The sequence below is a fragment of the Gavia stellata genome, chromosome 9 (assembly GCF_030936135.1).
Source record: "Gavia stellata isolate bGavSte3 chromosome 9, bGavSte3.hap2, whole genome shotgun sequence".
In the NCBI taxonomy this organism is placed as follows: Eukaryota; Metazoa; Chordata; class Aves; order Gaviiformes; family Gaviidae; genus Gavia; species Gavia stellata.
The window spans coordinates 32,933,966-32,960,382 of record NC_082602.1 but is presented as its reverse complement, the minus strand read 5'-3'; the positions used below and the strand labels follow the sequence as shown (position 1 = coordinate 32,960,382).

Genomic DNA, 26,417 nt, shown 5'->3' with positions numbered 1-26,417 from the left:
GGGGTGAAAATGGGTTTCTTTACAGGTTCTTCCTGTGGCTTCTTCTGCTTTAAAGTGCCAAAATTAAAAGGTTTGGACTTTTCCAAGGCTCAGTGAGACCTGGCTGTGAGGGTGAGGGGCAGCACTGGTACAAGGGAACGGGTGGGCAAATGCCTGTGGGGTCTGGGGCAGAGTCAGTGAGTGCAGTACTTAGGTCCTATGCCTGGGAGGTAAAGCAAGCTTGATGTGTTGCTGAGAGTCATCTCACGCAGGTGTTAATCACAGAATCACAGAATCCCTAAGGTTGGAAAAGACCTGTAAGACCATCGTGTCCAACCATCAACCAACAAACACCACCATGCCCATTAAACCATGTCCCACAATGCCTCATCCAAACGTTACCTCCTGGGCTGTCTAAACTGCTAGTATATTTAATACCTTCCCTCTCTACTGTCATGGAGGGGAGGAAGCAGCGGTAGCGCTATGCCAGCCTATCCACAATACGGTGAAAGACATTTTGTCTCTGTGACTTGTTGTGCACTTAGAGGGAGTTGGTGTGATTTGTTCTGCTTGTCCCGCAGGAAAACAGGGGCTTGAGCAGGGCAGGAGAGAAAGGGGAGAAGATCTGCTCCCTGCTGTTGAAAGTATTGGCACTGATAAATATCAGTCTACACAGTAATTCCAGTTATGTTTAGAATAATTAAAAGCAGTAGTCAGTAGGCATAAAATTCTAACTCTGATAACTTCTATTTCATTTTGAAATCAGAAAGAGTATCTCAATGGGAGAATAATTTGAGAATATGTTCTGCCTACTGTGAAACTGAGTAATTTAGAAACTATTATTTGCATGCCTGTTACATCTATTAAAGCTGCTTCATAATGCTAGTTAAGACAAGGGGGACAAGTTCTAAAGGGTTTCTGAAAGTACCCTTGCAAACAGTTTATGAATGCTGCTTACTCAGGAATGGAAGATTTGGATCTGCCCATACTCTATATAAATTATCAGCTGGGCCTGTGCAAACAAGTATTTAAATATTCAGGTCTGGATGCTCTTTAAAAACTTTGTCTCGGATGCATATATCACTGAATCTGTTTTTGAAACAGAGTTAAGAGCAGGGAAGCAATTTGGCCAAACTGCAGGTACCACTAAGTGAGATGGCAGGACTCTTTGCTTATGTTTTTCTTTTTTATTCATTAATCTATCTGTTATATAACATAAACTCTCCATCAAGGGAAAAAGAGACCAGAAATGTCAGGAAATGCAAATAAGTTCTGACTTATGTAAACAGTCCTAATTTTTTGACTTCATCAGAATACTGAAAGGTTCACTTTCATTATCATTTTTCTGCTGCCTCTACTTGTATCCCAGTCCATATCCAGCTTTGAAACTGATTGGAGTCTCTCAGGCATGCCTGTCAATGCTCACTGAAAAGGAAAGCAAAAGAACAAAAAGAAGGCATTAGATTTCCTTTTTATTATGAACATAAACAAAACTTATAAGGCAAGTCAATATACTGTCAAAAGCTTCCACCAATGATGTTGTCCTGCAATAGCTCAAACCTCTGAGGAACCTCCTGTTCTGATCACTTCAGCCACCAATTAAACTTCAGAAAGTTGACTGGCATGTTTTAAAAATATCATTCTGCTGTAAATGCAGGGCAGTGTGCTTCATTTTTGCCACTATCACATTTGACAGCATTTCAAATACTATTTTCTTTGAGTAATGAAAGTGTGAGTCATCAGTTTGGTCTTTTTAATAATCTGTGTTTTGAATTTGCATAGTTCCTCTGTCTCCTGGATATGTTCAGAAGGCACTGACCAGAATGATAATGATACAGACACATTATTTATTAAAAGAACAGTATCAATCCAGTCATGTGCTGCAAAGATCTGAAAAGAAGGATAGCATAAAATGAGACATTTTTTGCTAGTATAAGAATCTAGTAACAGCATGTTTCTTGCCCTCCACAATTACTGTATTCAAAATGGTTGCTCAAATCATTGAGGCTCATTTTTAAGGTGAAATAGCCAGAAAGTAGTTCGTGACTAATTATTTCAGAAGACAGCTGTTTGGACCCTATTTTTTGGCTAAAATAAATACTATTCTTAATGTTTTCCTTTAGGTCTGTAAAAAGCACATGTTGCTGGGTACAGCTATTCAATACTGAAAAAAAAGATAAAAATGGCTGCATAATATAGTTAAATAACTTTTCCTTGTGGGATGTCTGAAGGATAATAATGAAATATCCTATTAGGTTTCAGTAGATGGGTCATCTCCCTGAAAATACAATAAAGATATTTTCGGCACTGTGTATTTAGAGAGCTAAATTTTTATAAACGTGCTTTCATTGGTGTGTTCTTACCTCTTGACCAGTTTCTGGTCACCTATCCTATCCAGTCTTAATTTTGTTGCAACCACCCATTCATTTCTGTATGAAAGATGTTTGCATCCACAGGTATAAGAACACTGTGTGACGAGGTGCAAACATTTTCATCAGTGCGTAAAAGAGTTCATCCACAGTAAAAGCTAGAACAAAAGCTCAGCTGCTTGCTATGTTTCCTGAAAATGTAAGAAACTTGCCAAGAAATTAATTTTCCTTCTTCATATTCTGTTGAACATTTTTAATGATAATTTAGCATGGAAAGGGAGTCACTGTATCTGTGCTCCTTTTCCATAAGGCATGTGCAAATCTGCAAGTGCTTTATACCAGTACCTGTTTGTAAAAGTGGCTTCTCTGCATAAGACTTCTGGGCTGTTCTGCAACATGTACCATTACTGACTGCCAACCCTACACCCTCATGGATAAGATTTACCAGAGGAGGGGGAGGTTCAACACTGTAGGCAAGTCTATGATAAGATATTATAAATGTGCAGTCAGCCTTTTTTGTCCTGCTGTAGGAGAGGGGGAGCCCAGTGTCTTGTGTTAGGAGGGAGCCTTCTTCAGTTAGGGCATTAACAAGTAGCAGGGAGGAGTGCACTAAAGGGATGTGTGGGGGGAGATGGGAAGAAGTATGCCCTTTTCCTCAAATTTTCTGTTCCTTAAACTTCTTTTTTATTTTTTCTCACTTTCTCCCTTTTTTCTAATGCCTCTTCCCCTTGCTTAGTCTCCTTTCATCTCCTCTTTCCAAATCTCCTAGTCATTATCTGACTTTCACCTCCTCTCTTCTGCATTTGAATTCTACTATGGCCACTTCCAGTACCTCCTCACCTGCTCCTCTGCCTGTTGTTCTTTTCCTCCCTCAATATCCTGCCACAGTCCAGTGATCATCTGTAATTGAGCAAATGAGAAGGAAAACATAGGTGCTACCTCCCTTTCTGAGCCTTGTAGCTTATATTGGTTACAATTTGGTTGGCCAGCTACCAAGCTTGACTGCTCAGTCTCAGACTGGCTCTAGCTTTACGTGTTAAAAGGACACTTAGTGGATATTTTCATGAAGGACACAGTAGCATTATACAGTTCTGTATAATAGAGCTGCATTTGCATCCCTCTGGGGTATTTATATCAGTTTGGCACTCAAAGCTGTCTGGCAACTCCTTGAGATGATTGTTTTGCTGTGGGTATGCAAAACCAGGACAACAACATAGTTTTTGTAATGCTGTTAAGGACATTAAAACAGGGACACTCTTGATTTCTAGAGACTATGCCTACATGGTATGTTTTGGGACTGAGTCAGGGAGTGGGCAAAAAACCTCGTGTGCTGCCTGACTCACCCTGCGCTAGATGTAGGATGTCTGCAGTGTGATAGGGTTAGCCTGAGCTCAGGCTACCTGCAAATCTTGCCTGCTCTCTCTGTGCGTGACATCAGGAAAGCTCCTGTGTCTGCAAAATACCAAGTGGGATAGGAAAAAATGTAAAGCTACCTTTCGGTCCATACACTGCAGCACACCCACAAGCTCACCTCACATCTATAAGCATAGCCTGAATTTGAAGACAAATGATCTTTGTATGTATATGTATATATTGCTAGAGGTGCCACATTTAAGTGGAAAAAAACCTCAGGTATCAACTCATTTTAATGAATTAACAGTGAGGAATGATTACAGTTCAGAAAGTTCAAAAAACGGGATCTGGGGGGAGGTGGGACAGAAGCTGGTGTGCTCTGCTGAGGAAACATGATGGTGTAGTGCAGTATGTATACTGGGAATTGCTAGCCTGGAAAAAAATATTAATGCAGTCTCTGCAAAATAAGCAAAAAGCCCTTTCAAGTCAAGGCAAAGTAAAGAGAGAAAATGCTGCAATATTGTATTATTTTCTTCCCTTCTAGTCCTTTACATGATTCATTACATTGATGTCTTTTGCTAGCAGAGTAAAACAGAGAGAGTATTACTCTCCCCTCCCCCCATGAACAAAGATAATTTAAAATTTCTTCCCTCTGAATAAAACTCTTAATGAATCAAGCAGTTCCTCCTTAAAACATATCCATAAATCCCTTTGGAATCCAAAAATCAGAACACCCAGCAAAACAAGACTGCTTTGTCCCTGTTAAAGTGTAGATGGATCTCATTCCACGGTGCCAGGATCTGCTTGGCCAGTCCTCATTTATACTCTCTCTGTTCTGCTTAAGAGGGTCTTGAAGATTAAAAGCTTGCTGTGTGATTGACATTTATCCGAAAGAAGCAGAGATGCAAGGATATAGTAATTAGAAAAATGTCTCAGCTTTATTCCTTCATCCAACTTCCACATTGCTTTGTGTTTTAACAATGAAGAGAGCCCCATGCAGAGGGGGTTTATGTTCCAAGAAGCAGTAACTAGACAGTACCTTTACGCTGCGGTCCCTTGTCAGGCAAGCTTGAAAGTCTCCAAGCAGCATCCCTTCAGTCAGCTAGAACCTCTGCTGATTCCTGAAACCCAGTCTCCATGAAAAGGGAGCGTAATTCTTTGTGCCCGTTATCTGTAAAACACAAGTTATGCTTCAACATTGTCAGAACTGTTTGATTCAGATGATTTCTGTTTTGCGTGGTGTAGCTTTGGCAGTATACCTGATGTGGCTAAGGTCCTGCTAGTCCTTTCTGGTTACTTTTAAGGATAAGAACAAACCATGGCACTGAATGTACATTATTACCTGTCCACAGGGTTGAAAAAGTCAAAGAGGGAATAAAGTATGTGTGTGTGAACATGCAGCAATCATAAAATAAACTAGGATACAAATGGTTAGAGTTTTATAGGCAGCATTTAGATACCCTGCCTTCCATGTCAGTCCCTTTTTAGTCAAAACGATTCAGTGAGCTGAAGTACTCACAGCCACCTGTAAACTTTAGCTCTAAAAACTTGGGAGCATTTGTATCATCCAAATGTGATCCTTCATCTCTGTGTATCATTTTGTCTGAAAAGGCTTGTTTTGTTATTCTAAGTGAGAAAGGAAAACTGCCTGTATAATATAAGAAATAAGAGGACTACAGATTAGAAAGATGAGCCAGGAAGGGGGTTACAGCAGGGCAAATGTGACCCATTTTGTTTTGTTCATTTATCATGGCGGAAGGATTAAACTGCATATATTAATGAAGCAGTTTCACCCATGTTTAGTCAAAAATATTGAAATCCAGGAAAGTTGTATTTGGCATTAGACTTTTAAAAGAGTTCTAAATTTGGAGCTACTCGTGTTCTTACAGATAAGCAAGCACTTAATTTCTTTGCTGGATGGGGTTCCAGTAAGAGTACTGCTACTGCTGATTTGTTGAATTGTTACTTGAGAGATTTTTGTAGAAAGCAGGAGCTTGGCATCACCACTTTGCATGAGTAGTTTCCACCCACTAATCTGTTAAATCTGGTGAAGAGAAGATTTTTGATCCATTTTAATGTACAATCAGTCACATTTGGCTAACTTGCTGTTTCTGGGGCAAAGAAAGGGTGTATATATATCACATGATAGCATTTTCTTTAATAAATCAAAATGTTTTCTCATTTGCCTCAAACAACGTATATGCTACAGGCAAGAAGCTGTGGTATGTTTAATGTGAATAACAGAGCTATTATATCAAGTACATTCCCAGTGTGCTTCCTCTGACACCAGTGACTCCAGTGGATTTATTCCAGGGATGAATTTGGCTATTCCTGTTCTGTGTAGGTAAATCTTCAGGCAGTGCTAATTAAAAGAATGTCAACTGATTTTAGCATTCCATTTTGCTGGACTTTGTAAAGGTTATTTATATCATTCTACATCAGGCCCCAGTGAGAGAATATTTCTGGTGGCAGTTCATCTATTAAAATAGCTGCAAGAAAATGTAAGCACTGGAACTAAAAATAAGACTTTGTTTCTCAACAGAGCAGGTGACAGCCACGTGCATATTTTCAAATTTTAGCATTTTAATGTTTACTGAATAGAAACTGCATTGCTTTCATTATGCTTTAAGCACTACCATGTTACTGGTGGAGTAACTACTGTTAATTGGAAGCCAGATGTAAATGTATTAGTATCCGCAAAGGCTTCTCAGCAGAGGTGGTGATTGTTTCCTACGCTTTGATTATCTGCTGGCTTTAAAACAAGTGGCACAGAAAAACTTTTCTGGTGTGTGTTTACTGTTGAATATAGATTTTCTGTGTGAGCTGACTGTGACTCTTGCCTAAGATTATTAATAGATGACCTTACATTCACATGTTTGTGCTTACACTATATTTGTTCAAGCACATTCTTTAAATCATTACAGCAAGCTTTTCTATTATAAAGCACATATGACTAAGACCTCTGTTAAATTAAAACTTGACTGTATCATTTGAATGTTCAGTTCAGTTCAGTTTCTTTTGTTCCAGTTCAAGCATAAATTACAGTGGTTGTCCTCTCAGTTACGATGCTCCCTTTTCTAACTAGGCATTGTGAAAAGCTGGAGATACATCTTAGTAACTGGCCATCATGCAGCATTGGACAATGTCTTTCAGAGCAACTTCTGTAAACATCTGGATATATCACAGGCTGTCATCTTACAGCCTCAGTGGCCGTGTTCAGGTTTTTTTGACAGTGGAGACAAAATAACCCTCTTAAGACAGCCACATCATCCTTAACTTGTAAAAATTGTTTAATTTCCAATCTTATACTACAAATCAGTGCTTTTTGTATGAGTGTTATATATCCATATATCTTCTAAAAGCAAGTAAAACATGTTGAATAAGATCAATGCTATATTGGTTTGCTAGTACGAGAACTTTTTGACTTGCTGTTTGATGGGGTTGTTTTGTGCATGGAAAAAAAGGGTTCGCATAAAAGAGATTCTAATCTGCTTTTATCTGCTGTAGTTCCAATTTTATATTTGTTGTCTTTCTCCTGAAGTCAGAACAGTTTTTAGAGTAGCTTCAGGATGAGTTTCAGCTATGCTGGCTCCCTACAGACCCTGCACGATTGAGCGCAAGGACTCACTGGGCACCTTTTCTTTCCTTTAGCCAGGTCTCTGACAAAGGGACATGGAGCTGTTCCCTTCAGGAATGCCACCACACATACCACAGTGCCACTGAGGGATTTTCCTAAAGCATCCCTACATAACCTTAGAGAACCTAACGATCCAGTGCATCTACCAATAGAAACTTTTCTGGTAATGAGAGAACTTGTATTGGACTTTGTAGATTATTTTCTGTCTCCAAACTCCAGAACAGTTTCATGCTTGAGCCAGCAATATTCTATTATAGTTTATTCAAGTGGTTACAGAGAATATTATTGTCATGGACGTCTTTCTCAGGTACTTGGAACCACATCCTTTCAGTGTGCACTCGCGATATAGTTGTTAATAAACACCTAAGCATCCAGTGGCACACTCAAGGACTTGCAGTGGCACTAATTTCTTTGGCTTGCTCTTTGAGAGTGACAATGATTCTCTTAGGTTTCCAGCCTGTAATTCAAAGACACTCCTGTCTGCCCAGCTAATGAAGTGAGAACAACTCTATCCATAATGCACTAGTTCTTTCCTGAGTAACATGCTATCAAGAGACACTCTGAGGCTTGGACATCTTTAAACATGACAGTCATTTATATTTAGAAGCTTCAAATTAAACAGCATAAAGGAAATGAAATAAAATGAGAATATACAAATTCGTGGCACTTGGAAAGCAGCTAGTGGATTTGTTCATGTTATTGGAGAGCTTTGGTACAGAGACAGATAGACTAAATAGAAATCTTACCAGCATCCCCTGCTAGAAATCACAGACTGACAGTTCAGCCTATCATTTTGTAGAAGATTCTCAGAGAAGTGTTTTCTTTGCAGCTGAGAAGACAGAAACACATTATGCATGCTTAAAGTCAATGCAAGGAAACAGAGCCCCACAAAACGTATTTAATATAGGCTTGATTTCCTGTGGAATGCTTTCCAGATGTTCTCTCAAACAGGCCTCTAAAAAATGATGTGAGGTAATTTTTTTGCAAACAGAAAGAGAAAATTCTGTTTTGTGTCACTGCATCTGAGAATCACTGTTCTAATTGTTTATTGCATTACCTTGTGCTCAGGATTTGCACTGTATTTTTCAAAATTGGTTTTATTATGCAAAAGGTCAGTAGTATAAAAATATTTCTATTACCCAATTGCAAATAAATCATACTTGTTTAGAATCACATTTGAGCTTAGTAGTTTTCCTTAAACCCAAAGGAGAGCTAATATATTAAATTAAAATTACTCTCATGCACAATCTTGAGTCACTTAGAGGATTTAACTAACATTGATAAACTATGAGATTAGTGTTTTGTTAAGTTCTTTTGATTTTATGTAGCAGACATTGTTTAAAAAGATCTAAACGGGTCTCTAGCAGATGACATGAGCAAGAGGAAAGGATAATATTAACAGAAAATGGTATATAACTTACTTTATTTTGCTTTGTGTAAAATACAATAATAGAACATGGGTGTGGGCTATGTTTACTTTAGACCACTTGTTACTCAGAAAAATGAGGTTTGTTAGTAGAAAAATAGAAAGAATGTTTGTACTGTTAATTTTAAAACATAGATATGCATAGGTGGAAATATTTTTCATTTTGCATGACTGTACATCTAATAGTTCGCTCTCTGTTATCTGGGGTACTAGATGTCTAGAAGGCCCCTGGTAAACAAAAAGCCTGGATAACATAGGTACTGGCAGACATGGTGGGGAACACAGTACCGATGGTCAGCTAGCCCGTTTGGGTCAAGCGTGGGTGCTCAGCTGGAGGAACCAGCTTTGGTGGACTGTCATGTCTGTGCCTGATGCTCTAAGCAAGCATTTGTGATGCTAAGAGGCATCTGAATGAATCTTGCGTGGTCTCTGGTTGTATCTGTGTCCAGTTATTCCACAATCCAAATAGGCTGCCGGTATGTAATTGGGGATTGTCTGTATTTTACTTCCAGATGAATAACACAATTTTTAGAGATAAATCGAACCCAGAATCAAATATTTGCGTGGGCTTAGGCTGCCAGTCATTTAAAATAACAAAACAGAAGCAAAACCAACTAAAAAGCAGCTTCTTTTGGTTAGTAGCTGGTATTTGGTGTCCAAGATTCCGTAATGGTTTCTGCCCGTATTGCAAAAGATTTGGATCTGCTCATGTGAGAGAAACTGCTTTCAATATTCAGGTCTTAGGAGCCAAATGGCTTGTCATCAGATCTTTACTTTTTTACCCTTCCCACTTCCCAAAAGGTAGAAATGGTGAGATGTGCATCAGGGCGCAGCGTGGGCTGGGGGCTCCCTGGGGTCGTGGGGAACCCCCTGGGACAGGCAGGGCAGGACCTTACAGGCAGGTCTCGTCCCATGACGCCAGCCAGGGAGCGGGGCAGCTGGGGGCAGCCCTGGGCATCGGGCACTTCCTTGGGGACCGGCTGGGACATCAGCTCATGGGTGGACCTGGCGCAGGGCAGGCCTGTGCGGGGCTGGAGACCGAGGTCCTACAGCATCGCTGGGTCAGGGACTGAGTCCTGGGGGAGCTGGAATAGGGTCCTGGGCCATAGGCTGTGCAGGGGAAGCCCCAGGGGTGGGCAGGGACGTGAGCACTCTCAGGGCCCGGACACTGTCATTGTTTGAGAAGGAACCAAAGGAAAACTAACCTTTTTGCTGAAAAAATTAGTGGAGTTGCTGTTTAATAAATATATGTAAAAATGACCATTTGAAAAAACTGTCAGAATTTACAGTTGTGCACAGGTGCTCAATAGTGCATGTACATAACTAAGGAGGTATGAGATGTATTAGTATTACACAGCTCTAGTGTCTTTTAATGAAAAAAAAGGGTCAAAACTATATTACTAGGTGCTGGGAGGGTCATCTTTCTTGTGATGGAGCTGCTCTGAGGCTTTTTTTGGCTCACTGGTTGAGAGAGTTTCTTATGTAGCCTTTGCCTCATTTTCACACTGCCCACTCATTGTGTATTTATGAAACAAAGAGAAAATGAAAAGCTCCTCCAACAATGAAGCCATTAGTTTGACAACATACCAACCCCTCTTGCCACTCTTGCATCCCAGCAGAAATAGCACCACCCAAGCTATATGGGAGCTATTTGTAGCTACAGAGGAGGATACTGCATTTGACCCCCACAAAAGAAGAACAAGTATTTTGGCTTGGTTTTTTTTCTATAATGATGTCATTTATCACTATGACACATATTCATTGACTTAGTCTGAATTTTTTAAGTGTCAGATTTATACTTCTTTTCTGTTTTGAGTATTGATGCAGCACTTCCCTTACGTGACTATACTGTGTCTGCCAAATGGTGTCTAGACGCTAGAGCAGCTTTGACTAATTAGTGTAGTCAACCCAGTCACTCAGCTTTGGCATTTACGTACTCTTTATGTTACTGCTGTCGAGCCATAAATAGGTATCTAAACACAAGCAACAGTGTAAAGAGAGATGGTAGTGAGCATGTCCAGTCTTCACCCATCATCACTGAGGTGAGCACAGAGGACAGCAGCCGTCACTCCCTGCATTCACTAACAGGGCAAGTAGTTGTAACCACTCACTTGGGCGTCACAGTGTACGTGTGTGCAGTTGGCGGGAGATCCGGATTCAATGTCTTTCTTGGTCTGAAGATCACCAATGCAAAGGCAAGATGAAGGGAGAAGATTTCTCTCTCTCGGCTCAGCCCGTGTACCAGCAATTCAGGATGCATACAGCCAGAGAGAAAAAAAGAAGAGAAATCAACACCTGCCTGCCCAGCAGTCCTTCCTGGGGAGAACTCGTGTCTGGTTCGTAGAGCTGCTTTCCAGTAGGTCATGATTTACACCAGATCCAAGCTAAAAATGCCCGTTAGAAATTTTCTGCAACTTCATCATTTATATCATGCTTTTAAATATTGCACCAGTACTGAAGTTGAGTTGACCAACTTTAAACAGGGAGAACTGATAAATATCAAAGATAATTTCAGAACATCGAAGAACTTTTACAAAACTTTGAGAATAAAAAATAGTGAAAACGTAATTAATGTTGCCTATGCAACAGGCTGTGCTAATATCAAATTAAATTGCCTCAAAAATTATATGCAGATTAAACACAATACTGCTATTAACAAAGCTTATTTGTAAGCAAAATTTGAAAGTTTTGATTTATCCTGTTGAGTATTTGAAAAGCCACTATCATAAGGAAAACAAATTAACTTTGTTTTCTTTGTATTTTTAACTGTTACAAATGATTTTACTGGTGCTAATACAAAGCATTAGAGAATAGCAGGTTTGGAATTTTTTTCCTCTTCTTCTCAGAAAGACTGTTTGTTGTTTGAGCAGATTTTCTTTGAATTTGCCAATAGGATTATTCTTATTTTTCCAGTTAGTGGTATACAAAATATTTGAAGTAGGCTTTCCAGAAGATCTGCAGTTTACTTTGAGGAGATTTTCCAGGGTTAAGATAGGACTCATTTAATTCGTGGGTTTTTTGCCCTACAAAGAGACGAATTTTTTTTCTTTCAAGGAAGATTTCTGTGTGGTTCTCTTCAGTTCCTTTTTCTTATGCAAGGGAAGGGGAAAAAATCATTAATGCTGTTGTGCACAAAGAGGATTTGTGATTCTTCAACAGAAAAAGAAATTAATAGTTCCTTTTAAATGTGGTCCTGCTACATGTTACGTACAATATAAAACTGCCTGTCTCTCTCTATCCAGCCATCTAGCAAATAGACACACATATGTACATTGCACATATAAAATGATGCATGGTTAAAGGCACATGTGTTGCAAGCTCTGTTTGTCCTCTAGATTGCCAAACTGCTCAGTTATAGGTTAGACGCTTACCCACAAGTTACTACCTACAAGTTGCTTCCTGCTGAAGGAGCACTAAGTTAACACAGTATGCGTATTTTTTATAGGACCGCTATCATCTGATTGCTCTTTTTCAGCATCCCTGAGAGGATTGTCTCTTTTACCCAAACAGTTCTTAATATCATGTGCAATACTTAAAGATAAATGATAATATGGTTCCTAATTAGGCTAATTAGTCTCTCTCTAGATAAATAGCAGTACCACTGTTTTGGTGTTGCTAATGAGCACACTTTCATCAGTGCCACTCTACTGGAAATGTTTGGGGCTAGACCTTCAGCGAGCGCTAATCAGCAGATCTTCGCTGAAAATAATGGAGTTATTTTATGGCAGATGGAGGTCTGTCTCTGTTTTATGGCAGATGGAGGTCTGTCTCTGTTTTTATTTGCTGGCCTTAACTTTATCTCCAGTGGAAATGAATCCACATAAATATCAGGTGTAGTTAACAGCTCAGGAGAAAGAACTTTGATAGTATGAAGTTTGGATGACTCACTGGGGAGGAGGTGTATGATCATGTCCAGCAATGCTTGGACCAGAGCTATCTGAACTATATTTGGCTTATGAAAACTTAAATGTGCAACATTGTCAGATCATTACCTTTTATGACCACAAAAATCCTTCAGAAATTAACATAGAAATCAAGCTGTATGCAAAGGGATCAGCAGAGCAATTTTTAGCCTCCTTTAGGGTTTACAACAAATAAATTCTTTAAGCAGACTTAGTAGTAAATGACTGGTGTTATTCCATAGTTATCGGTCCTTAAAAACATTTAGAGAAGAAGAATGTATTAAATGGTCTCTGGACCAATGCACCTAATAATCTAAGGGAGAGCTGGACATTTAAGAACGATGAAATTATTGCAAGAAATGCTTTCACGATTTTCAAGATGCTGATCATATAATTGGATCTCCAAAAAGATTTATTTGTGGTCACATAAATAATGAAATTTAAATCTGAGGAGCTACTTTGTTTTAGAAATGCAAAAATACTGCACATATAGCAGGCTTGCTCCTTCTGCCATGGCAAAGGTGTTTCATACTAGATAGATGTAATAGGCTTACTTCTGTCCTAAAACAGACTTCATCCAGGTATTAGTAGAATTTGTAAAAACCTTGGAAACTGCCAACAGACTTTGTTCCTAATTGCTCAGAAGGCTGGATCTGAGCCACTATCTTAATTATTGACTGAGACAGGAATCACTGCAGTGACATAGCATTTCCTTGCCCAGATTTTCTTCATGGTGCTGCTATTTATCTCTTCCCATACCTTGGAATTAATTTCTTCTCAGCCTGTCCCCTGGTAGGTACAGTATATATTCACCAACAAAGTAGAGATTTTTTGGAAATTTAGAAATTTATGTATACGTATAGGGCATCTTGAAGGATCCGTAGAGAGCTTGACGTTTTAAAGCTGTTAAAGGCAACTGGGTACAGATGTTCATCTAAAGGTTAAATGGTTAAATAAGGGAAGGGAGAGGGAGTGAAAAGCTTACAGTTGACTGTGGTTTGAAGACAACCATGGATTTGCTGATGTCAGTACAGTTAGCAAGGGATGGAACTAAAAAGAGGTCATGAGAATAGCTCAGATAAATTCAGATACAGTTTGCATACAGTCTATTTATAGGATGCTTTCTCAAACTAAGCATGTGAACCTTTTGAAGTTTGCCCATCACTACTTTCAGGCCAATTAATGATGTAGATCCAATCCCATTCTGAGATAGGTAAAACAATAAAGCAAACAAAGTTAATTAGTCTCTGGAGCACGTAAACAAATAAAGTAAATCACTTGCAAATCACTTGTTTCTGCTAACTTTTGTGTTTTCATTGCAAAACTAAAAAAGAGCATTTATATTGCAAATCTGCATAATGCTAGAGCAGTGCTGAAAATGCATAGATGATACTATTCTGATTTTGAGAGGGCTTTGCAAAGATTAAGCACCTGATCCTGAAACATCACTGTGAGTTGTTATATGCAAAAGAAAATTTTCATCTCTTTTTCACAGAGGCGAAGATCAAAGTAGGGAGGTTAAATAATTTTGTTCATGGAGACAAAGGTCTAAACGACACTTTATAAATAAACAGAAGTCACTGCTCCAAGAAGTTTACAAACCTAAGTGAAAGCACGAGCAGAGCTGAGGAGAGCGGGCCAAGATGGGCAGGAGAGTGGCTGTAGGAGGTGGGACCTTGACCCACCTCAGTGATGGCTCTCAAATTTTACAGACCTGAATGGGAGCATTATGTGGCCTTTATAGCCCAAATAACCAGAAGAGTTCCTGGTTGCTAGTCCTTTTCTTGTTTTCCAAAGTAGGAGTAATCTGTTAATTGCGATACAGCTTCACTCGTAGTCGTAAAGCACTTCCTGTAGGTAAGCAGTGCTCTCGCCCTCTTGGACATGGGGTATCTGAGGTAAGTGAAGATAATACGGCCATTCAGCAGCGGAACTGGATGCAGAGCACACATTCCCTTCTTCTGAGCCCTGGGCTCAATACTGTAGACTTTGGATAAATGCACATTTTTACAAGAACAAATAGATTCTCAGTACCATGGCTCCGGGGGGCTGTGGAGACCATGCCATCTGGATCTGCCTGCTACCCCAGTTCAGCCAGCTGGTTCTGCAGGCCAGTCCAGAGGCGGGGTAAGCCCATTCCCTGGAAACTCAGGGCAGTACCAAAGCAGGTCCTGCCTCAGATCATGTAGTAAGAGGACTCTGTGAGCACAGACATACCGTTTTGTGTAATCAGTAACACAGCAGAAACTGTGTTCTGCTCTTGTAGAATAACAGACTCCAGTTAGAATTCAGATCCAGGCAAAATGACTGCTCATATGATAAAATTGCTCTTTGTCTTCTTTTTGGCATGAAAATGCAGAGCATTTCTTTTAGTAAAGGGCAGACATTTCCCTGTTGTTCTGTCCCTTTTTACTGTTTTCTTGCACTTTTTTGTTCTGACTTCAAAAATGGATTCTGGATGGAGATGCATCTTAGAAAGAGGCTCTCATCAGCTGAAATGTGTCCAATATATATTTAAGTTAAAGAATATTAAGCCTTGTCCAAAAATAAAAAGAATGTTAAAGGTAAGATTGCCTGCAGGCTTGATTTTTGAAGATATGCATTTTTCTTCATGTTGCAGATCTCGCCTTGCAGATTTCTTCACAAACTGCCAGCCTGAGTCACGGTCTGTTAGTAGCTGTCTGAAGGAGAACTACGCTGACTGCCTCCTCGCTTACTCGGGGCTTATTGGTAAGAAGGCAGGGAAAGGTGGGGGCTTGCTCAGCCTAGGAAAAACACCCAAACTATATTTTGAAGTCCCACATGAAATAAAAACTGTGGAATATAATACTGTACAATATGATACTAGGCAAAGTTCTCCACCTAAGTGTATTGGCCCTGTTTTACCTTACAGAGATTCCTGGGGTAAATTTGTACATTGCAAGGAAATTAAGGATAGAAGGTAAGGAGAGAAAGGTGCTTAAATTCAAAATAAATAAATATAAATTAAGCTTACAAAGTGAAGCTTATTAAGGTGGTTGAATTTGGGCAGGACTATGAAGTAGGAAGTTAAAAAGAACAAGTGAAACCACAGCTTGGTTGATTTTGCAGGTGCCATCACAAGGTTGGGTAAAATACCTCTTGGTCTTTAGGGAAAGTTTGCAGGACATTTGAGGAATGAGACAACAGACCAACCCAGCCTTGTTTCATTTCCAGCTGCTATTCTTCCCATAATGTCTTTCTGTCCACTCTGTTTTCTGAGATGCCTGTCAACAGAGGTGAACTGAGACCAAATTTATCTTCTGAAATCCTCTTCCCTCCCCAACATAATTAATTTTGTTTGCAGTCACCTTGCTGACTGTCAACAAGCACAAGGATGCCTTTATGCCAGCCAGATTCCATATTCCACATGCACTATTTGATTCTTGAAAGAGAGAGATAATCTCAGGAAGGTGAACTTGTAGAAATAGCATGGTTGGGCAATAAAGAATAAGTGAATGTCAAAACTCTGAAACAAACATATTTTAAAGGCCACCAGATAAGATGTTTTTAAGCTTACAGCCTGCACCTGCTGCGATGCAGTAATATCCCCTTCTGTTGGGTGTGAAGGTCCCAGCTGAGGCCCTGAAGCAGATCCTGCTGTTAAATAAATGTCTCTGGAGTTAATATATAAAAAAAAATAATTCTAAAATAGGTTGGTTTTGCTGAAAAATTACTGAGAATGATATTCACTGGCTTATTGTTATCATTCATATTACTCTAGCAGCTAACAAGTGAAGTAAGTTCATGTGGCAACTGGTAAAATAAGATGTGATGTTTCACAGGATATGCTTCTACGACTTAGGAGACGAAGACAGTATGCAAAGGGTATAACATATGAATAGTTATGACAGACTGTCATTTGACTCTAAAACAAAGAATTGAATAGCCTTGAAATCTGATCTAGTCAATGAGGTTAAGAAGTCTAGCTGCTGGCAAAGAGTAACTGTTACTAATAGATACTTCTGGGTAAGAGCTGCCAAGAAGTTCTCGCTGGACCTAGTGAATTTTGCTGGCAGTTTTGTTGGGTCCATTTTTCAATTTAACCTCAAGGATGACCCAGTTCCGGTAGTCAGGTGTTTTTGTGTAACTGTGGATGACCGTGCTGTAAAACACTGTCACACATCAGAAATGTGAAATGGATCCCTAAGGAGTTGAAATCAAAAGGAGATCTAATTTTCAAAGGGAAAAAGAAACATTGTTCTTCCTTCCTGCTAGCTCCTAGACACATGCAAAAAGGTGGGTACTGACTAGTGTTACAAGAATTTTTGCTTGGTAGTAATTCTGATAAACGAAGAAAATTACCAAAACAAAACTTTCATGTGCTGAAGCAGTAAATTCCTGCTTCTGATATCAAGCTGACAAAAAAGTGGAATAAATTATATGAAGACCATCAAATTTGTAAGATGCTGAGATAGAAATCAGAGGTACAGTCTTTCAAATGTGTGCTTAATATATATAAAACACAGGAAGAAGAGACAGAGAGACTGTGGGGTAAAGCTGTTACAGATCCATTCATCCATCAGAGCTTCAGGATCTCCAGGTGTTTTAATTAAGATAAAATATTGTTCATTAAGATAAAATATTATTTCATTTAGCCATTTCATTAAATGTAGCAAAAATTGTGCCTCCATAGAGTTTGTTCAGGAAATTGAGGATTCTCTATGGAAGGTACAATGGATGTGATTCTGCTGTCGCATACAGTGATGTAAATCAGAGTTAACTTAACTGAAATTAGTGGAATCCCACCTAAAACAAATGACTTAAGTGGGAATAGGGTCAGGCAGGTTTTGTATGAGGCACTTTACCAGTTAAATGGAGAACAGTCTATATAGGGTTCTTTAAGGTTTGCATCAGGGTTTTATATATATAATGTTAAAAGTTATGTGCATTTTACAGGAATTTCGAAAAATCTTAATTCATTGGTTTAGTGTCCCTGTTACAGGGATAAATTAATATTTTTTTAAAAATTAAATGAAAAATATAAAAAATATTAAATGTAGAATAAGATTGGAGATAGCCATGTTTGAGATTCAGTGCTTTGGTTACAGCCTACTTAAGCCATCTGGACCTGTCTGCACTCCCACATCAGTTAGGTATTGCTTTAACTGCTGACTTCAAGATCTGCTTTAGCATTCACTTTCTGACACGTTTTCACTTGTTTTCCATAAAATCCATCTAATTTCCCTGGGATTCCCAGGAATTCCATGAGAGTTTATGTGAATAAACTGGAGTTGCATTAGGCCAAAGGAACTTCAGTCACATGCCCCTCTTCTTGGACTCACCATCCATCTCCGCATTCTTAATTGACCCTAATTTGAGCAATCTCTTGGCTGTGTTCAGGTCAACTCTGCTTTTGTCCAAAATACGGAGACCTAGCTGCTGACTACTGAGACCATCACAGAACTATTTGATAGGGAGAACACAGAAAAGCAAGCATGTCCTGTTTTACTGCCAACCACCATGCTTTTTCTGATCCATTAGTGTCCTTCAGCAGAATTTCCAAGATGCCAGCTAGTGGCAGGGGAGGAGGGGAAGGCACATACATTGCAGGGAAAAAAGAAAATCCACCCCAGGAAACCAAGCACATAATCCGCTTGGGTTCACATCTGCCCCCAGGTTTAAATGACAGGCTGATTTTCTACTAGCTGCTCTTTCAGCCACTCTGTTTTTGCTGGATGTACAGTTTGTGTGCTGTGTATACACATTCCTTGTCCTGTCTTCCCTGTATTCATCAACCCTAATCGTAGCTTGGTATCTGTTACACTTCTAGCCCCTGTCTTGACCCATTTTAATTACCTTATTACCTCATCATGATAAGAAGGTCTTACCTCAGTGACCTTTTTAATTTCCTCAATACCTTTCTGGTTTTTTAACCCTTCACTAAGCCTTTGCTACTCAGCCTTTTTTTTTTTTTTTTGAAGCCTACTGTTTCCATTTGCAAAATCCTCTTGATTTTTGTTTTCTCTCACTTCTTTTCAGATCATGTCACATGGTTGAAATACTGTACTGAACCATCAAACGGATAATGGACAGATATTTTAATTTGTTTTATTTTAATTTAACATCATTCCTCTTCTTATTTAACTACTGTCAAGTTTTCATTAATGGTGCAAATGATATTTGCCTATTTTACTAAATTCTCTACCTCCATTTAATAAATTTTGAACTGTGCTATTTACTCATGTGCTAATCTCATGCAGAATTTGAGCAATTATTACTGCAACTATCAGTTAAAAGTTGGAAGTAGATAAAGGTATGGGATTGCATTCTAATTTAAGAACGTCCCAAAACAAGACAAAAGATGCTTGTCGTGACTTTGGCAGTGGGACTGCATTCATTTTCCCATACATTACTGCCTTTCTCAGGCCAGCCCTTAATGTCTGTTCTCCTTTGTCTCCCACGTCATGTATGAAGCAGTTTGCATGTTGATTTGTTCAGTTCCCAGCGCTGCCTGGTGACTGAAAGGCTATTTGACGTCATTCTGTGATTTGTGTTATTTCTAATGTTCCTTTTTTTAGCTTGGTGTTTGATAGCCCTTTCCTGTATGGTATTGCAGGCTCTGGGACCCTGGACCTATGGACCAAATTTTCACTGCTAGTGTACACTTAGGGCCTCTAGTATTTATCCCTCATCTATTCCATCTTCTTAATGACTACTTTGATGTCGGTTCTGAGGAGATGTGATCACATTTCCTCATGATATATAGCCTGCCCTAGAACTGTAGATTACCAAGTGAGGAACGTGTTTCCTGAAACAGCTGTCATCAGTACAAGTCTGGAATACCTGCCCTTTTTTATTTAATTTTTCCTGTTTGGTCAGACAAATAAAATAAAGGCTCAAACATCTCAATCCTTAGGGAAGTTTGAAATCTCTGACCTGCTGGGCCGATGCCTTCAGTGAGACTACTGGTTTGAATAAGTGCTGATTGTATAACAGTTGCCTCATCCAGATGAGTGATGAACAGTTGCTGTATATCTTTTAGGACACAAAATGCATTCTTTGGTTTCATTGCATTCTTGATAGCCTTGAGTTGACATATAAATGTGAGGCTATTTACCTAAGAATTTGTAATAGTTAGAATGAACCTGTGGTTGCAAGTTGTTGACAATGTTTAGGAAACAATCACTGTACTGAAAACTACTGGCACAGCAAGATTAATAGCAATTTATTACCTGCAAAGAATCTGCTGTACCTTTTCATGCATGCTGGTTATGTTTTTGCTTTGTTCATCACCATAACCCACTTTGTTGGCAGGTCCCTAACAAGCATCCTGGGGTCAACGCTCCTCCAAGACGTATTGGGGCTCTTCTCAGCATGACTAGCTTGCTCATGCATTTCAGAACTGTTTTTCTAGGCTGGCTGCAGACTCAAGGAGGAAGCTCAGGTCTGGATGTCTAGTTTCAGCCATTTATTTGCAGCTAGAACAAAAATGAGAAAAAACACAAACAAGGAAAAAAAATTGGATTTTTAGAATGCAACTGTAAGGGCGCAGGTCCACATATGTCTGATTTGGCAGCAAAGCCCTTTTAAGAGGTTCCCACCTTCTCCCAATCCATCTCTCCCCCGTGCCATGGTTTTCCACCTGTCAGTTCTGCTGATGCAATATAAAGCTTTTTGGAGGAAAGGAACTGGTCTTTAATGTGTGAGTCATGTTACACTCCCTAAAGTGGTTGCATTCAAACAACGGAGGGTGTGAAGCGTGGCACAGGGCTGGGTGTCAAAAGGGCAAAGGGAGACAGGAGCTGTTAAGTCTGGAAGTTAGAGCCCTGCCATGGGTCTGCATTGTGAATCCAGATCTGAATACATAACTTACCAAGTGCTGTTTGCTATCTTCTTAGTATGAAAAGAATATTTCAGTACAAAGGTTGCTCACAGTACTGTTCTTCGCTCTTTGTTAAAAGGCACAGTGATGACACCAAACTATATAGACTCAAATAGTCTCAGCGTTGCCCCATGGTGTGACTGCAGCAACAGTGGTAACGACAGAGATGAATGCCAGAAATTTCTGAATTTCTTCCAGGACAATACATGCCTTAGTGAGTACAAAATTAGATGTCTTTAAATGTGTTTTAGCATGTTTTCTGGAATTTTTTACTGTTTAAGTATGTTATGATACCTCAAGGCCATCTCTTTGCACTTTGTAAGCATGGTTCTGCTGTAAGGGTAAGAATTAAACAGACAAGCAAATATGCCTGATACTATGGTTTATGGCCAAGATTGCAAACACGAGAAGTTCTTGGAAAAAAACCCAAAGTTGTATCATGTAGACATAAGTTTACATCACAGATCATGTTCAGACCCTAATAGTGAGGCAGCATCTGTACCAAAAAATTACAACACCTGAAGGGCTTCTGTATAATTTAAGAACTTCATATAAAAAAAGACATGTAGTTTACGATATGAAGGATTTGCTGTAGGTAAGTATAAATTGGATTGTGCTTGCAATTTATAGCCAAGCTTCAGGTTTTTTAGGCTACTTGATCTCAGATGCCTGGTTTTAACACAGGTCTGGATGGTACCTATTTTCAAGATTTTGTTAAATTATTGATTTTTTTTTTCAGTGAAACTCACTTCCAAATTAGGGACTATTATAAATTTCAGAATGGCTTAGTGGAGTCGGTTTTGGCAGGTTCTCTTTTCAAATTTCCTGTCTGCCTGGAGCAGCATAATTGGATGATGTGGAGTGTGCATCAGAGTTTTAATTTCACATAAATGAGGAGACCAAAGGAGCTTGCCTTCCCTAGCCTACCAGAACAGAAGTTGAAAGGATACATGATTGTCCTCTGAAATTGCATTAGAGGGGCAAGCCCAGGGAGGGAAAAGGATTACTGTCCTAGAGGACAATGTTGGCACAGGATCAAAAAGGGAGATATTGGCTATACATATTTAGGCTCAAAATTGGAAGATTTTTAACCATCAGACTAAAGTTAAGAAATAGGCTTCCAGCAGGAGTTTTGAGGGTAAAAAATTCTTACGGGTTTTAAAAATCATGTTTCATCAGTTTATGAAAAGAAGTATACAACATTGTTTTTTTTTCAAAAATAGTGAATTAACTCAATGATCCAGACTGTCCCCCATCCAGCCCTATTTACTTGAGCTAATGCTAACGCAGGGTTCATTCTGTATTTTAGTATAGGGTCTGAAAATCTCCTTTGGTAGCTTCTCAACAGGCAGCATGTTGTGAAGACATGGGAGCTTTGTGTACAAAAAGAGAGTGACTTGAGTTGCTATTTGATACACTATTTATTAAGCTTTGGAAGAATGAATCAATTACTCAAGATTATTTAACAAAAAAAAACAGAACGCAATTCAGACTACGATTGGGTAAAAATTCATATAGCATCAGACCTTCTTCAAACCTAATGGGGCTGCCAGTTATATATACTGTAATATGTCAGATTTTATTCATTTGTGTTTGTGTTAATGGCTAGAATGTTACAGGTTCCTTTTAGATCATAAAGACAGCACGCTCCCTTGTCCTTTCTTTTGCTATCAGTATAAAAGCATTAATGAAGACAAATCAAAGACATTAGAGGTTACTGTGAGACAAATTTAGTCAACCTAGCTGTAAGAGATCTCTTCTTCATGAAGAAATTAAATATGTTTCTGGTTTAATACGAAGTTTTTTCTCTTACAGAGAATGGGAAAAAGTTCCAATTATTCTTTTTTTAATTGTTATTGTCATTAATGGGCCTTCCAGTGCCTGGAGAAAATGTCCTGTGTTTATTGGATGAAGTTAAAATCCCTCCCACTTTTTTTAGACAAAACAAAAATCACTTTTCCGCAATGGGATGAACCTAGGAATTTCTTGCTAGTCTGTTTTGCTAAAGTATACTTCCCCTTCAAACTGGAAAATAAACCAGTGATTTGGGGCATTTACAGAAGGTGTGGAAAACCTAGCTTACATGTTTATTCAAAAACCCATTTGGTTTTTTATGCAAAGTGGAATAGCTGAGACTGTACCCTGAGGTCTAGGGGACTCAGAAAGCTGGAGACCTACGTTCACATTCATACTGTGCCTGATGGGGAGCTGGGATGTGAAGCTGAGTTTACCATGTCCCACCTACACGCCTGAAATCCTGGTCTTTCTTGCACCTCTGTGTGCACTTGCCTACAAATTCCACTCTAGAGTTGAAAGGCCTTTTGCAACAGATGTTAAGTTGAAACTGGAGTGGAAGTTCTGATTTCAAAAGGTCGGTGTGAAAATACTAGTGAAAAATCCAGTCTGTTTTAATAATTAGTCCCAATAAAGACAAACATTGCATTGCTTTCTTTTTACATATATTAGACAAAGTGTTTCTTTATCTCAGCATTGTTCTGCAGAATATGGCTTAATATCAGAACTGTGAAATTGGCCCAGTGTCAAGAAAGTTAAAAATCCAAATTGATAGGCCCCAAATAAAATATATTCCACCCTAAAATTTGAGGCTGTGTATTACCTTGCTTATACGTTTATCCTCTTTATTAGAAGATGCACGTTTATCGGTAATATTACCGTGGTCTTGATTGCTGCCTCTCCTGTTAGGGTTTGGCCAATCTTAAATTCTGGAAATCCATCTTAAGACTTTATTTTAGCTACTCTGAAAGTGAATGTCCTGACATTCATTTACATACTCTAGGGTTCCTATTAAACTGAATGGGATTCAGTATATCTACCTATCTGTTCAAAGGATTTGTTCACACCTGCTTTATACTGCAGTATAAAGAATTGCAAGTGGGAGGCAAAGCATAAAACAGTGAGTTAGTTAATAAAAATTATTGAAAGGACTTTTACTAGAGCAGTTAGACACTTGAAGCACCTCCTTACAGTCATTATGTTTTTTGAAATATATTTGAAATATGTATGAAAATTATATATATAAAATACATATTTAAAATATAATTTATATGTTTGAAATATTATGAAAATGTGAGGAGGGGTGGAACACCTCTCCTGTGAAGACAGGCTCAGAGAGTTGGGGTTGTTCAGCCTGGAGAAGAGAAGGCTCTGGGGAGACCTTCTAGCAGCCTTCCAGTACCTGAAGGGGCCTACAAGAAAGCTGGAGAGGGACTTTTTACAAGGGCATGTAGTGATAGGACAAGGGGTAATGGCTTTAAACTGAAAGAGGGTGGATGTAGACTAGATATAAGAAGGAAATTCTTCACCATGAGGGTGGTGAGGCACTGGAACAGGTTGCCCAGAGAAGTTGCAGATGCCCCAACCCTGGAAGTGTTCAAGGCCAGGTTGGACGGGGCTTTGAGCAACATGGTCTAGTGGAAGGTGTCCCTGCCCATGGCAGGGGGGTTGGAACTAGATGATCTTTAAGGTCCCTTCCAACCCAAACCATTCTATGATTCTATGTTGGAGTTCCAAGAACTAATACCAGAACAAAATACATCTTTTTCAGACAAGAATTAAATGTAAATTATTTTATAAGGCAAGGAATACCACTGAGAAGTATGAATAACTTCCACATATTAGTCCCCAGTGAAATTGTTTGATTTCTTGTACAAAGAATTTGAAATAAGAAATCCCTAAATCCGTGTTGAATCCCCAAAGACCTGATTAAAAACTGTTTTTCTATTTGTTTATAAAAACGCCAAGATACTCTTGCCATAAACACACTCTTTAATCCCATGAAACTATGATAAGCTTTTTAACTTTTATATTCTAAAGTTTTAATTTAAGCCTGCTTCCCTCACCTAATTATGCAGATTTTGATTGAAAACTGTAAGGAAAAGATTGTCTTAGTTAAACCCTTTTGTAGTTATAGGCATATTAGTTTTACTACAACAAGCTGTAGAAATAAATTAATATTTTGTCTGCTCTCTGTTTTTAGTTTGCTATGTAACATCACCTGCCTGAATTAGGACATAACATTTAAACTGTATTTTAAATCTTGAAAGTAAATTTTTGAGGCCTTTGGATGGTAACAAATATGATTACAGTAAGTTCTAGAGCTTCTGTCAAGAATTACTGGGAACATTACAAAGAAGAGGCTGCACCAGATTATTATGTGACCCCAGACTCTCAGTTTATGTTTCTGATATGTTCAAAATTAAGGCACACTTTTCAGCATAAAAATTGAGTTTCTATAAATAAAAATTTTCAATGGAATAATAATAATAATAATAATGATTAAAAAGTCAGTTCTGCTTTCTGCCATTTGTTCAGAAATAGAAAATTGCCTGTAATTTATTTTTACAGAAAATGCAATTCAGGCCTTCGGCAATGGTACTGATGTGAATGTGTGGCAGCCAATCTTACCAGTACAGACCACTACAGCCACAACTACAACAGCTGCCAGACTTAAAAACACAGGTTCAGAGACCACCAACAATGAAATACCCACCCACAACGATTCACCAGCATGTGCAAACCTGCAGGTAAGAGAGTCTTGTACTTGTTGCAGTGCATAAATGAAAGTTTTTCGTAGATATGTGTACAGAGTAGTCTCCTGCTGTATAAATAGGTGCCTGCTTAAATTGGAATATCTGTTTATTCCCATGTTGTAGTTACAAACTGGATATATTGTAAAATATCAGACACTCTTATTTTAAATCAGAAAGATCCATATTTCAAAGTGGACTTCATTGGCTCTCTGACTCAGAAACAGGGCATAGTATTTAGTTTGTTATCACAGGTTTGGATATGAATATGGCACTTTCCAAACCCTGCCAGGATATGTCAGATTAAATTAATCCCTTGAGTAATCCAAATTCAGGGAGCTCTTAATGTCAGCTAGCATGTCCTGCTGCCTTCTTTCTTATGTTATTGGCAGTAAACTTCAGAGTTTTTTTGGCTGAGTAGGTCTGAATATTAAAGAATATGTGGTGCTACAAACTTCATGGTGAAGAAGCTGGACAAAGAAGCTATTTTGAATCAGGCGCTTTCCTGATGTGATTTTGGCCAATCTCTGTAGCGATTTTCTTTGACGCTTCAATTAGGCTATTCATGGTCTGTCATTGATTCTGGATTTAAAGAGGCTCATCACTTCCTGAAGGCAGTATATGCAGCTTTTAGAAAGTTTGAAGAACTTGGGCAGGAGACAACTGCAAAATCAAGGCAGAAAAGAGGTAACAGGAAATGTAAACTGAAAACATCCTTAGGCCAGATTAGAATCTTGGGTTAGAAAAATTTCTGGTGGTTTAAATGCAAAATCAGATCAGGGATAGATCAGATTGGCCTATTTATTTTTGTCTTTACAGAAGGAAAATTGCTGTGTGACACAAATGAAAGTGTCTAAGTTTTAAGGTCTCATCTGGTATTAAGATACTTTTTTCTGCATACCCAAACTCTTCCACACTTTTAGCATTCACATTTCACTTACTTATAAAAAATTGATTTTGTATTCTTCATACTAAAATGTCTCAAAGTTTCCATGTTCACTAAAATAGACAGTTCATATCCCTCGGAAATGTATTTTGCTTCTTAATTTTTCCTGCACCACTCTCTCGTCTTCATCCTTTCGTAGCTTCTCCATTTATTTTGCATCGGCAAATTGCATATGAATTAACATTTTTCAGAGGCATTACAGAGTCACAAAGTATATGGGGTTAATGGTAGATGGTGTTGAGTTTAGGTCCTTCTGTTTTAATTCTATTTTAATATCTGTGCATTCATTATTAGTTAAGCTTTGAAAGTTACTGATTAGAGTGAGATAGTTGTAGGCATATATTTCTATATGCAGTAGTCATTTGACCAAATAGAATATGGTAAAAAGAAACATAGCCTTTTAAACCTGGAACTT

At 38.7% G+C, this 26,417-nt stretch overlaps 1 protein-coding gene across 1 annotated transcript in view; it reads left to right on the top strand.

The window, feature by feature from the left end:
- GFRA1 (GDNF family receptor alpha 1) overlaps nucleotides 1-26,417 on the top strand; it is a 143,220-nt gene that overhangs the window by 92,375 nt on the left and 24,428 nt on the right. Inside the window, exons 5-7 of the mRNA XM_059821344.1 lie at nucleotides 15,287-15,396; nucleotides 20,589-20,723; nucleotides 24,875-25,053. Of these exons, the coding sequence (XP_059677327.1) occupies nucleotides 15,287-15,396; nucleotides 20,589-20,723; nucleotides 24,875-25,053 (424 nt within the window). The remainder of the gene's footprint in view (nucleotides 1-15,286; nucleotides 15,397-20,588; nucleotides 20,724-24,874; nucleotides 25,054-26,417) is intronic.